The sequence below is a fragment of the Bufo bufo genome, chromosome 11 (genome assembly GCF_905171765.1).
Source record: "Bufo bufo chromosome 11, aBufBuf1.1, whole genome shotgun sequence".
Lineage (NCBI taxonomy): Eukaryota > Metazoa > Chordata > Amphibia > Anura > Bufonidae > Bufo > Bufo bufo.
Window position 1 is genome coordinate 21,104,340 of NC_053399.1, and position 14,813 is coordinate 21,119,152.

Here is a 14,813-nt window from a genome sequence, read left to right on the forward strand (position 1 = left end):
AGAATCAATCTGATTGGTTGCTATGGGCAAATAAACCAGTTTTCCTTTGCACCAGTTTTGAGAAATCCCCCAGTGCTCCTATATAATGCCCAATACAAGGCGGAATCCTGATCCACACTGTATCCTAAAGGTCATATGACTTTATTTTGTGATACTTTCACCTGTCTTGAGATTTTCATCTTTTTATATAAGTTTCTTACTGGACTTTTACTATACACCAGCACTTGTTGCACGCAGTAAGAGCTCAGACTACGTATCCCATGAGCCACCGCGGCGCATCGCTCGCCATGAGTAGTTGCTTTCAGCCGCAGTGCATTCTGGGAGCCGTAGTCCGGAGGGCGAACTCTCTGACGTAGATCGTGTGCGACGGGACTGTTGACAGAGACGCGAACATGGCTCTATTTCCAGCATTTGCTGGGTGTTCCAGTGCCAGTGCCGCCCCTGAGCAAACGGGTAATCTTGAGAGAGAGCCCGGCCCTGTCCACCTGCCCTAATGATTATCTGTGTCCCGGGCAAAGAGCCCTTTCCCTCGCCAGATACCTCCTGTACCTCTCCACCCCTGCCAGATACCTCCTGTGCCCCTCCACCCCTGCCAGATACCTCCCCTTCACCCACTGTACCCCTCTACACGCCACTGTGCCCAACCTCCTCTGTCCCTCACTTCTAATATAAGCAGGATTTGTTTACTGCCTTCAGGTGACTCTTGTTCCCAGTGCCCCTCCGCCCCTGCCAGATACCTCCAGTGCCCCTGCCAGATACCTCAAGTGCCCCTCCGCCCCTGCCAGATACCTCCAGTGCCCCTGCCAGATACCTCCAGTGCCCCTGCCAGATACCTCCAGTGCCCCTGCCAAATACCTCCAGTGCCCCTCCGCCCCTGCCAGATACCTCCAGTGCCCCTCCGCCCCTGCCAGATACCTCCAGTGCCCCTCCGCCCCTGCCAGATACCTCCAGTGCCCCTCCGCCCCTGCCAGATACCTCCAGTGCCCCTCCGCCCCTGCCAGATACCTCCAGTGCCCCTCCGCCCCTGCCAGATACCTCCAGTGCCCCTGCCAGATACCTCCAGTGCCCCTCCGCCCCTGCCAGATACCTCCAGTGCCCCTCCGCCCTTGCCAGATACCTCCAGTGCCCCTCCGCCCCTGCCAGATACCTCCAGTGCCCCTGCCAGATACCTCCAGTGCCCCTCCGCCCCTGCCAGATACCTCCAGTGCCCCTCCGCCCCTGCCAGATACCTCCAGTGCCCCTCCGCCCCTGCCAGATACCTCCAGTGCCCCTGCCAGATACCTCCAGTGCCCCTCTGCCCCTGCCAGATACATCCAGTGCCCCTCCGCCCCTGCCAGATACATCCAGTGCCCCTCCGCCCCTGCCAGATACCTCCAGTGCCCCTCCGCCCCTGCCAGATACCTCCAGTGCCCCTGCCAGATACCTCCAGTGCCCCTCCGCCCCTGCCAGATACCTCCAGTGCCTCTCCGCCCCTGCCAGATACCTCCATTGCCTCTCCGCCCCTGCCAGATACCTCCATTGCCTCTCCGCCCCTGCCAGATACCTCCAGTGCCCCTCCGCCCCTGCCAGATACCTCCAGTGCCCCTGCTAGATACCTCCATTGCCCCTCCGCCCCTGCCAGATACCTCCAGTGCCCCTGCCAGATACCTCCAGTGCCCCTCCGCCCCTGCCAGATACCTCCAGTGCCCCTCCGCCCCTGCCAGATACCTCCAGTGCCCCTCCGCCCCTGCCAGATACCTTCAGTGCCCCTGCCAGAGACCTCCAGTGCCCCTCCTCCCCTGCCAGAGACCTCCAGTGCCCCTCCGCCCCTGCCAGAGACCTCCAGTGCCCCTCCGCCCCTGCCAGAGACCTCCAGTGCCCCTCCGCCCCTGCCAGAGACCTCCAGTGCCCCGCCGCCCCTGCCAGAGACCTCCAGTGCCCCTCCGCCCCTGCCAGAGACCTCCAGTGCCCCTCCGCCCCTGCCAGAGACCTCCAGTGCCCCTCCGCCCCTGCCAGAGACCTCCAGTGCCCCTCCGCCCCTTGGGAGGCACTAGAGATTTGGGGGTCTCTATAACTTGTGGGGGAGCTGCAGTGTTGTCTCTATTGATGTCTCATCCGCAGGACTGGACTGGTTGAATAATCGGAGCTTCTGTACAGAAGACGCCCTGTCCCTGCACCAGCGCACCCAGCTCGCCCCGCCGCCCGCCCACCCTGTTTCTCCACTGTCCAGGTAGATCACATAGGTCACAGCATGTCGCTGAGTCAGGGCATGATGAGAACATTGTTTATAAAACAAAATTGGAAACATACATTCTAAACAAAAAAATCTCAAAATGAAATTTTTATTGTTATAGTTATAGTTCAACAACCCAGATGGGTGCACTGCAAACACCTTCTGTGTGTGAACTAGTATATCTGCTACTTGGAAAGTTGGATGATAATTAGTATGACCCAGAGGCTGTGATCTCAATAGCTGTCAAAGAGATGTCCTGATAGTTTGTTACACTGTATCAGTGCAGATAAAATGTATCAGTCTGGAGTCCAGGGGATTGTCTACAATGGATACCTTTGTAACAAAGTCTCAGCTATGAGACTGCTCTACTTTGTCTGGTAAAATGCTCGGCTCCCTTGGGTGCTGTTGGTATCCAGCATGTGACAGACCTGACAAACCCACATTTGTTTTAAAGCCCATCTGTCAGCAGTTTTGTACCTATGACACTGGCTGACCTGTTACATGTCCACTTGGCAGCTGAAGGCATCTGAGAAAAATTATGTTTTATTATATGCAAATGAGCCTCTAGGAGCAACGGGGGCGTTGCAGTTACTCCTAGAGGCTCTGCTCTCTCTGCAACTACTGCGCCTTCTCCACTATGATTGATAGGTCCAGGCAGTGAAAACATCATCAGTCACCTCTGGCTCTGTCAATCCAAATGGAGAAGGTGCAGCAGTTGCAGAGAGAGCAGAGCCTCTAGGTCAGTGGTGGTGAACCGTTTAGTGACAGAGTGCCCAAACTGCAACCCAAAACTTATTTATCGCAAAGTGCCAACACGGCAATTTAACCTGAATACTACCAAATATAGTATATCTTCCATGTACTTTATCATTTAGCTATAACAGCCTGTCTACATTAAGTGCGCTGCTTGTGCTGTTCATAGCGTACCCTGCGCTGATGAATGTCAGAAAAGGTCTAAGGCATATTGGTACACCTTAGACTTTTTCCAGGGTGCAGGTGCCCACAGAGGGGGCTCGGCGTGCCCCCTTTGGCACCCGTGCCATAGGTTCGCCACCACTGCTCTAGGTGTAACAGCAACGCCTCCGTTGCTCCTAAATACTCATTTGCATATATGTAAACATACTTCTTCTCAGCAATAAGGGCAGATATGAACATGGGATCAACACAGATGCCTTCAGCTGCCAAGTGCACATATAATAGGTCAGCCAGTGTCATAGGTACAAAACTGCTGACAGATGCCCTTTAAAAGGGTCACTGTACTGTGAAAAAAAAACTTTTGGTATGTCAGAGCGACATATCAAAACTTTTGATGGGTGGGGGGGGGGGGGGGTGTCAGAGTTCTAAGGAGAGAGAAGTGTTCACATAGCGCGCTCTCTCTCCTCGCTGCAGGAGAGGAGCTCAGCATTCTATGAGCCCGTCTCCGATCGGCAGGGGTCTTGCCATGACATGTCTATGGCCAAGCTTTCTGTGTTGGTCCCATGTACATATGTGCCCGCATTGCTGAGAAAAATGATGTTTTATTACATGCAAATGAGCCTCTAGGAGCAACGGGGGCGTTGCTGTTACACCTAGAGGCTCTGCTCTCTCTGCAACTGCCGCACCCTCTGCACTTTGATTGACAGGACCAGTTGTGATGAAATTTACACTACCTGGCCCTGTCAAAGTGAAGAGGGTGCGGCAGTTGCGGAAATAGCAGAGCCTCTAGGTGTAACAGCAACGCCCCCGTTGCTCTGAGGGGCTCATTTGCATATATTAATACATCATCTTTCTCAGCAATGCGGGCACATATGAACATGGGACCAACACAGATGTCTTCAGCTGGCAAGGGCACATGTAACATGTCAGCCAGTGTCCTAGGGACAAATCTGCTGTCCTTGAATGTGTATGGCTGCCCCTAGACAAGAGTCTCAAGACACCAATTTTCTCATCCAACCTGAGCCACCATGATACATCTGACCTCTCTTTAGAGTGTTTGACCAGGTTTGCACGATCTAAGGCCCCATGCATACAACCGTATTTTTTTTTTATAGTCCGCAGATCCGCAAAATAAAGATCCCGGCCATGTTCATGACGCCATAGTTTTTTTTTGTTGTTGTTTTTTTTACACCCCCATAGAAATGTCCTATAGTTGTATGCAAAACCGTCAATAATCAGACCTGTTCCATCTTTTTTGCGGGCCGTCGGAATGGACATACAGATGCAAAGAGCACACTGTGTCCTGTCGCCATCTTGAAATTAATGAGTCCGCACCCCATCCGTGAAAAATGTGGACCAAAAATATGGTCATGTGCATGGGCCCTACATATTCAGTAGTCACAGGCTACCACCCTTAAAACATAGCCTTTATTATGTACAATTAAATCCCCAAATAACCCAAATAGTGATATATAAAAAGGTGAAAAAAATCATAAATTTGAATGAGAAGATACTCAGTACTTTGGGCCATAGGTAGGCAGGTATGAGCCAAATATCTTATACTATGGTCTCTGGCCCTATAGCTGGCCCTATATCTTTCATGACCTGCCTATAAACGGAATAGCCGCCCCGATAGGGGCAATCCCTTATCAGGAACCTCCTGAACGCCCTGGGATGGCCCTGAATAAGGGATAAAGCTACCAGCTAATATATGCTGACCAAAAGAACCGTCACTACAATGATGAGTAGCAGAAAATAATCACAAGAAAAATCAAAACTTACACAAAAATAATAAAGTAAATAAGAATCCAAATTAATGAACCGCTCCTATAAACCAATCCTGATTAAAAATAGGTAAGAACTTGTCCCAACGCGTTTCACCCATGCTATAACTGGGCTCATCAGGGGACACATTAGGCTTAGTATCGGACCAGGATCAGATCAAAACTTAGATCTGAAGATATAGTAAATCAACCCAAAGGAGTTTCCAACTTAAACAGCTAAAATAAAGGATATCAACATCGGCTCGTTGGTATAGTGCAGACTCCCTATATCGGGGAGGACTGCTAGAGAGAAACCAGTCGTCTAATTGCACGTCAGCAAGATACGAACAAAGATGCTATAATTCAGGAGCCAAATCCCCCGAAATATCAATCAGAGGATGAACAGCAGTAGACGTGTGTCACGGCCACCTATTAAATAATATGCGGAAAGCCATCAGCCCAGATCTAATAACAGCTCCACATATATGGCAATCGTCACCAATTAAATGACCTATATATAGATGGAGCGCTGTATATTGTAGTATAGGGGAAGGCTGTTTTATAACAGACCAGTCGTCTACTTGTGTGTCAGCCAAAAACAGATGATGCTATGGTGCAAAAGCCCAGTATATCAGAGGATGAACAGCAGTAGACGTATGACACGGCCACCTATAAAATAATATGTATGCAGAAAGCCATCAGCCCAGATCTAATAAAAGCTCCACATGCATGGCAATAATTGCCACTTAAGGAACCTGTATATAGATGAAAACGCTGTATACTGTAGCGCTGCGTCACCGTCAGGGGTTGAAAAAGGTCTGCCGGCGTCCGTGGTGCAGTGCGCAGCCCTACTTAGGCGAACGCGCTTTTTATCTCTCCCACCGGCGCTTGTGGTGTATCACGTGAATAATCACGTGGTCCGTCTCCGGTCTCGTGATCAATCACATGATCGGAAGACAAATCCCGTACTAGGAGCGCATTCGCTGGTGTTTACAATGGGGCCGAGTTAGGTAAGATGACAGAGCCACGTCAATGAATATAGTCACATGACCACATACTGGCTATGGATATAGTCACATGACCACATACTGGCTATGGATATAGTCACATGACCACATACTGACTATGGATATAGTCACGTGACCACATACTGACTATGTAATGACAGAGATCAATCTTATTATTTAAAGAAGAAAAGGGGGAGGTGACATTATTAACCAAGATGAGTGGATGGTCATGAATAAGTTATGGAGGTAATCAAGGGATATCGCCATTATATAGAGAAATGGGGTCGGCTACAAGTCCCAGTAACATTTGATACTCTTCTACGTAATATAAATCATGCGCTAATCCCTATCTAGATAATGGACGTAGGCTTTATAGAAAACACGTAAAATCGATCTCTTCATTAATACCACAAGGATTTGTGGTCTTAAGGGTGTAGATCCACCTGGACTCTTTCTGTTTCAGAATTTTGTCCAGGTCCCCCCCCCCCCCCCCCCCCCTCGTATTGATGACTTGATAGTTTCAATCATTGAAAAGTGTATAGATTTATAAAATATGTCTTGCTAGTGGTTTGTCACATCTATTCCGTATGTCTCCTATATGTTCTAAAAGACGTTTTTTGAAAGCTCTACACGTTTTGCCTACATACTTCAATCTACAATCACTTTGCGCCAAACAGACTACTCCCATAGTGTTACAGTTTGCAAAACTGCGTACTGTATAGGTCTTTGCCTCCGAGCTCTTCATGAATGTGTTACCCATGGAGATAAAGGGGCACGCTTTGCACTTCCCACACCTGAAGGGGCCTGTACTCCTGTTCTGTAGCCAGGTGTTGACTTCGGGGGTCTCTAGATGGCTATGAACGAGTGTGTCCCCTATACTCCGACCACGTCTAAAGGTGATGGCTGGACTGTTAGGGAGAAATTTGACCAAATCGGGGTCCGTTTTTAATAATGATCAGTATCGGCTTAAAACGTCACATATTTGTTTGGATTCAATGTCCTATGTAGTTTGTACTAATGACCCTAATCGTTTCTTGTGAATGTTCCTTCTTTTTAGGTTGAAATAGAGGGAACTGATCAAGTGAGTTGGCATTACTCCATGCCTCATAGAGACCTGAGTCAGGATAGCCTCTCTGTTTAAAAACGGTCAAATAGTTCGGATGCCTCCAGTGTGAAGTCCTCTTGCTCTGAGCAGTTTCTGCGGATTCTCAAGAACTGCCCCTTTGGTACGCCTCTTTTTAATGGGTTTGGGTGGAAGCTGTCCCATCTCAGTAAGCAGTTAGTTGACGTCTTTTTACTATATAGACGGTGGAGGTGCAGTAGACATCGCATATCTAGATTTTAGTAAGGCTTTTGATACTGTCCCACATAGAAGACTTATCAATAAACTGCAGTCATTGAGCATGGACTCCCATATTGTTGAGTGGATTAGGCAGTGGCTGAGTGACAGACAACAGAGGGTTGTAGTCAATGGAGAACATTCAAAACAAGGTCATGTTACCAGTGGGGTTCCACAGGGATCTGTACTGGGACCGATTTTGTTTAATATCTTCATAAGTGATATTGCAAAAGGCCTCGATGGTAAGGTTTGTCTTTTTGCTGATGACACAAAGATATGTAACAGGGTTGATGTTCCTGGAGGGAAACGCCAAATGGAAAAGGATTTAGGAAAACTAGAAGAATGGTCAGAACTCTGGCAACTGAAATTTAATGTGGATAAGTGCAAGATAATGCACCTGGGGCGTAAAAACCCAAGGGCAGAATATAGAATATTTGACACCGTCCTGACCTCAGTATCTGAGGAAAGGGATTTAGGAGTAATTATTTCAGAAGACTTAAAGGTGGGAAGACAATGTAATAGGGCAGCACAAAATACCAGCAGAATGCTTGGATGTATAGGGAGAGGTATAAGCAGTAGAAAGAGTGAAGTGCTTATGCCGCTGTACAGAACACTGGTGAGACCTCACTTGGAGTATTGTGCGCAGTACTGGAGGCCATATCTCCAGAAGGATATAGATACTCTAGAGAGAGTTCAGAGAAGAGCTACTAAACTGGTACATGGATTGCAGGATAAAACTTACCAGGAAAGGTTAAAGGACCTTAACATGTATAGCTTGGAAGAAAGAAGAGACAGAGGGGATATGAGAGAAACTGCTAAATACATAAAGGGAATCAACTCGGTAAAAGAGGAGAGAATATTTAAAAGAAGAAAAACTACCACAAGAGGACACAGTTTTAAATTAGAGGGGCAAAGGTTTAAAAGTAATATAAGGAAGTATTACTTTACTGAGAGAGTAGTGGATGCATGGAATAGCCTTCCTGCAGAAGTGGTAGCTGCAAATACAGTGAAGGAGTTTTTAAGCATGCATGGGATAGGCATAAGGCCATCCTTCATATAACATAGGGCCGGGGGCTATTCATAGTATTCAGTATATTGGGCAGACTAGATGGGCCAAATGGTTCTTATCTGCCGACACATTCTATGTTTCTATTTCTTAATAGAGTTCTTCTCTCCCCGTTCAATCTGGGTGTCCAGAAAAGTTATGCGGTCACGTTGGAGCTCGGATGTAAAGTACAGACCAATGTGATTGGGGTTTAGTTCATTCATGAAGAGTTTAAAGTCCACTTCAGTGCTTGACCATAAAAGTAGAATGTCCTCAATAAATCGGGACCAAAGTATGATATACTTGGTCCAGTGAGCTAGGGAATCGGCAAAGACGATGGCATCCTACCACCAGCCCAGGAGTAGGCTAGCGTAAGTGGGCGCACAGGGGCTACCCATCGCGGTACCCCTGAGCTGGTGGTAGAAGTGGCCCTCAAAGACAAAATAGTTATGGGTGAGAAATGAATAAAATTCAACAATTAAATCGCAAAGTGATTATTTTCATAAAGATCTTTGGACCTTGTGTCTAAAAAATATTAGACAGCCGCCAGACCTTTGTTATGTAGGATCGATGTGTATAGGGCCTCTACGTCAATCGAGGCCAACCATACGTCCGGTTCAATGATGATCCCCTCCAATCGCTGGAGGAGATCAGTAGTATCCCTTAAATACGATGGTAAGGCCACAACTAATTCTGAAACAGAAAGAGTCCAGGTGGATCTACATCCTTAAGGCTCCATTTAGACGTCCGTGTATGTTTTGCGGATCCGCAAAACACGGACACTGGCAATGTGCGTTCCGCATTTTGCGGACCTCACATCGCCAAAATGCCTATTCTTGTCCGCAATTGCGGACAAGAATAGGACATGTTTTATTTTTTTCGGGATCGGAATTGCGGACCCGGTCCGCATTTCCGGATCCAGGCCGCACATCGTGTGGCCCCATGTAAATAAATGCGGACGTGTGAATGGAGCCTTAGACTACAAATCCTTGTGGTATTAATGAAGAGATCGATTTTACGTGTTTTCTATAAAGCCTACGTCCATTATCTAGATAGGGATTAGCGCATGATTTATATAGGGGTACTGTCACACTTGCGCCAGAGTATTCCAGCAGGCAGTCCTGATCCGTCTTACAAATGCATTGAAATGCCGGATCCGTCTTTCCAGTGTCATCTGGAAAAACGGATCCAGCATTTATTTTTTTCACATTTTTTTTTTGGTCTGTGCATGCGCAGACCGGAAGGACAGATCCGGCATTGCAGTATTTTGAATGTCGGCACTAATACATTGGATTCCGGCAAGTGTCCTGGATTTTCGGCCGGAGATAAAACCGTAGGAAGCTGAGGTATTATCTCCGTCCTGAACAGTCAAAAAGACTGAACTGAAGACGTCCTGATGGATCCTGATCGGATTGCTCTCCATTCAGAATGCATTAGGATAAAACTGATCAGTTCTTTTCCGGTATAGAGCCCCTAGGATGGAACTCAATACCGGAAAAGAAAAACGCTAGTGTGAAAGTACCCTAACATAGAGTATCAAATGTTACTGGGACTTGTAGCCGACCCCATTTCTCTATATAATGGCGATATCCCTTGATTACCTCCATAACTTATTCATGACCAATCTAGTGCAACCTTAATTGTCTTTATATCTCTCATGTTCCTTTTTATTTATATTTTATTTTTTACAACATCCGCTCATCTTGTTTAATAATGTCACCTCCTTTTTATACCTTTTTTTTCTTTAAATAATAAGATTGATCTCCGTCATTACATCGCCAGTATGTGGTCATGTGACTATATCCATAGCCAGTATGTGGTCATGTGACTATATCCATAGCCAGTATGTGGTCATGGGACTATATCCATCGCCAGTATGTGGTCATGGGACTATATTCATTGACGTGGCTCTGTCATCTAACCTAACTCGGCCCCATTGTAAACACCAGCGAATGCGCTCCTAGTACGGGATTGGTCTTCTGATCACGTGATTGATCACGTGACCGGAGCTGGACCACGTGATTATTCACGTGATACACCACAAGCGCCGGTGGGAGAGATAAAAAGCGTGTTCGCGTAAGTAGGGCTGCGCACTGCACCACGGACGCCGGCAGACCTTTTTCTACCCCTGGCGGTGACGCAGCGCTACAGTATACAGCGTTTTCATCTATATACAGGTTCCTTAAGTGGCAATTACTGCCATGCATGTGGAGCTGTTATTAGATCTGGGCTGATGGCTTTCTGCATATTATTTTATAGGTGGCCGTGACACACGTCTACTGCTGTTCATCCTCTGATTGATATATCGGGGGATTTGGCTCCTGAATTATAGCATCTTTGTTCGTATCTTGCTGACGCGCAAGTAGACGACTGGTTTCTCTCTAGCAGTCCTCCCCGATATAGGGAGTCTGCACTATACCAACGAGCCGATGTTGATATCCTTTATTTTAGCTGTTTAAGTTGGAAACTCCTTTGGGTTGATTTACTATATCTTCAGATCTAAGTTTTGATCTGATCCTGGTCAAGTACTAAGCCTAATGTGTCCCCTGATGAGCCCAGTTATAGCATGGGTGAAACGCGTTGGAACAACGACGACGTTGTGAAACAACACGGCGTCTTTCTGCTATAATATCAAGTTCTTACCGATCTTAAATCAGGATCGGTTTATAGGAGCGGTTCATTAATTTGGATTCTTATTTTACTTTATTATTTTTGTGTAAGTTTAGTTTTTTCTTGTGATTATTTTCTGCTACTCATCATTGTAGTGACGGTTCTGTTGGTCAGCATATATTAGCTGGTAGCTTTATCCCTTATTCAGGGCCATCTCAGGGCGTTCAGGAGGTTCCTGATACGGGATCGCCCTGATATTCCGTTTATAGGCAGGGCATGAAAGATATAGGGCCAGAGCCCATAGTATAACATATTTGAACCATACCTGCTTACCTTTGGCCCAAAGTATCTACTCATTCAAATTTATGATTTTTTTTTTTCACCTTTTTATATATCACTATTTGGGTTATTTGGGGTTTTAATGGTACATAATATCATGTTTAGGAATTATTCTGTCCTTATTAACATGCCAAGACAATGTACCTTGTGATATGCATTCCTCCAAGAATTGTTAATGTTTCTGTACAACATATTCTTTTAAATGCTAATGTATATGCATACCTATCTATGCCAAAATCCAAGAAACGCTTTTTGAAACTTAATGGTACATAATAAAGGCTATGTTTAAGGATGGTAGCCTGTGACTAATTTTCCTATAGTGTAACACTATACCCACAGACGGGATTTTGTCTGAACTGTGAATTGCCCTAAATATTCAGCATTATTTGTAAATCCGCCAGAAAGTATTACAAGGTTGCAGAACTTTTCATTATACCAGTGATATTCCCTATGGCGAAATTACTACTCCCATCATGCTCCGAGCGCTCGGTTTGCTCCTTTGTTGGTTTTGCCGCTGGCAATATCTGCATGATTTTTGAGTTTGTTTAGAATGATCTTACGCCCGTCGCTGACACTTCTGAGAGACACTTTTCTTATCCAAACACCAGGTGCGGAGGAACCTGTAGCTGCAAAGGCGGCATTCAGCTTTCTATTGGCTTATGTCACAGTTTTTCACTTGGAGCGAAGCTTAAAGGGATTGTTCAGAATTTTACTGTTGATAGGCCATCAGTATCAGAATGCCACTCCACACCCCTGCCGATCAGCTTGTTTGTAGCTCTAGCACTTCACAGTGCCATCCACTGTGTAGCGGATGGAGCTTCTATTTGTAGTGAATAGGAGCAGCGCTGCAGTGACCAGCTCCATCCACTACACTATGGACAGAGCTGTGTAGTTAGGGCGCCTCCTTCTGGTGCCTGAGCTACCTCAAAACAGCCAGTCTTCGGGGTGTCGGTTAGGCCAGTGTTTCCCAACCAGTGTGCCTCCAGCTGTTGCAAAACTACAACTCCCAGCATGCCCGCACAGCCAAAGGCTGTCCGGGCATGCTGGGAGTTGTAGTTTTCAACTGCTGGAGGCACACTGGTTGGGAAACACTGGGTTAGGCTATTGCCGGTATTTGCATAACTTTTCATGATGCAAAAATCAAAGGGGGCGTCTAAAATTGGCAAAGGCAGAGAAGATGTAAAAATAATAAAATCCATTATAGTCACTGGTCTATGCTCACTAACCCCCTCTGCTCCAGCACCGCTGCTCCAATACTCCCCACTGCTGCAGCCATGATGTCATGTTCTTGGCTGCAACAATGACCTACCTGTATACCACACGTGACCGCTGCAGCCAATCGCTGGCCCCAGTGGAATAAGATGTGTTGGTATACGGGCGCGTCGCTGTGATACACTGGAGTGACTGAGTGGTATATTGTGTGATTTACAGCAATGACCCCAAAGGCCAGACCTCCGGGAGCGAGTCTTCCGATTCAGGGGCTGAAAGAAGGAAAAAAAAGAGGAAAAAGAAGAAAAAGAAACGCAAAAAGCATAAAAAGCAGAAGAGTAACAGCGAGGATGATGATAATGAGGAGGATGGTATGAGAGATTTAAAGAACCCTCAGTCAGTGGGGGCTGCAAGGTGGGTAAAAGCACATAACCCCCTCACCCTTATTAACATGCAGTCTATAGTCGGGGGGGGGGGGGGCAGAGATATATTAGAAAATCGCTATAAAGGCAATTTCCTAATATTCAATGAAAAGTGTATCCACAGGTGATCAGTGGTATGAAATATTCAGTTCTTCGGTCCTGCATCTAAGCTTCCTAGGTTTTCCATTATAACACGTTGATGTGCGTTTGGGGGAGGTTTGACCCCCCTGGACCCCCATCGATGAGCTGCGACACTCCAGTGAGTACCACGGCCCCTGTCCTTGGTCCTGCGACTCCTCCGTAGAAAAGCCATATGATAGCCTATCCTAATGTTATCCCAGTGTCGATGAGCCCACATCCTACTGCTCTGTAAATGGTTAACCCCTCCTATATCTGTCTTCATGTTCCTGGCTGCAGGGAGGACGCTCGGGGGTCAGCCGCCTCCCGCTCTATCTGGATGGACGAAGCCCAGTCTGCACCAGAGGAGACGTTCAGAGTTGACAGGAAAGCCGACCCGGCAAACTGGGAGTATAAGTCGCTGTACCGGGGAGACATTGTACGGTGAGGATGAAGCAACATCTGCAATTTCATGCCTATCCCATAGATTATAGGGTGCATAACACGTGTGATCATTTAGTACATTTTTTGCAAAGTCTGGGTCTAAATGATAAAGCCTGAGCTCACCCCCCCCCCCCCCCCCCATGTCACACATAGAGGAGTTCAGTTTACTTGTCACTTTGCTCTTTATTATTGTCGTATGTTCAAGATATGGCTGGAATTTTATAAACTCGTAATGGTTTCAATAAGGGGTGCGAGCGGCGGTGACAATAGGTCATTTTAATTACCAGAGACTCTAATTCGCACCCAGATCTCTTCAGAGAGAGTTCTCTACTCCAGAGCTGTACTCACAATTCTGCTCTTTACCACAAGTCAGTTCATTGTAGGAAGTAACAGGTCAAGTCAGTCTTTACTGACCCTCCAGTAACATCCAAAGCTGCATTTGGAGATCCGCCTCTGACAGGCAAATCCCTAGCTACTTAGATCTCGTACTGGACTTTTTATGATGAATTGTAGTTGTAGTAAGCACAACATTTCATAACCCGTCCCAGCTGAGCGTGCTCTGGTGCTGAACAAGCAGGGGGCAATGGAGAGATGTGAGGTCCCACAGCCTAATAGTTAACAGGAGAGCAGCAGCATGTTGAATTCAGCTCTGGATGTGATTGTGGTATGACTCGCATCAAGTAAATCGTAAAGTGGGTTTTCCCTGCCACAATCTGCAGAAATACCATGCAGTATATGTCCTGTTCATTGTATGATGAGAGTAGTAGTTATCTGCCTTTGTTTCTTATGTGCAGGTATAAGAGGAGAGGTCATTCCTGCCTGGGGATTGATCCCAAGAAGCAGCAGATCATCTGGGAGGGCGCAAACAACAAGAAGACGTCTCAGAAAAGGGCAGACCGCTATTACAGCAAGGTGTCGGTGCAGACGTTGCGGGCCAAGGCGGAGTCTGTGTCCTGTGGTAAGGACGGTGCGGACTCCGCTTCCGGCGCCTTCATTCCAGTGAAGGACTGTGAACCACACACCACTGCCTCCTCTTCCGGTCCAGTCAGCTGGGTGAATCCGCTGGGTGTGTACGATAGCTCCACTGCCATGTGGCTGCAAGGTAAAGGTGGTCCCGAAAGCAAGACCCCAGCACCAGAGCCCCGAGACACCAGCGTCCTGGAAAAGGTGGAGGATCACAACAGGAGAGTCCGAGAGAATCCTACAGACATCAAGACGTGGATGGAGTTTGTCTCATTTCAGGTGCCATGTTCATAACGCTGCAGTGATATATGACCTTGAGTTATCTGGTTCTGGAAAAGCTGGGTGGCAGCATATACAATGCAACCACAGGGATTGTCACTCAGCTTTCCTGGAACCTAGATCTGACTCTTACATTCTGTCTGTCCGCA

The 14,813-nt window shown here is 47.0% G+C and overlaps 1 protein-coding gene across 1 annotated transcript in view; it reads left to right on the plus strand.

Moving 5' to 3' along the window:
• The first annotated feature begins 345 nt into the window (after window positions 1–345).
• NRDE2 (NRDE-2, necessary for RNA interference, domain containing) overlaps window positions 346–14,813 on the plus strand; it is a 34,706-nt gene continuing 20,238 nt past the window's right edge. The window contains exons 1-5 of the mRNA XM_040412122.1: window positions 346–453; window positions 2,101–2,209; window positions 12,662–12,853; window positions 13,279–13,422; window positions 14,217–14,664. Of these exons, the coding sequence (XP_040268056.1) occupies window positions 393–453; window positions 2,101–2,209; window positions 12,662–12,853; window positions 13,279–13,422; window positions 14,217–14,664 (954 nt within the window). The 5' untranslated portion in view covers window positions 346–392. The remainder of the gene's footprint in view (window positions 454–2,100; window positions 2,210–12,661; window positions 12,854–13,278; window positions 13,423–14,216; window positions 14,665–14,813) is intronic.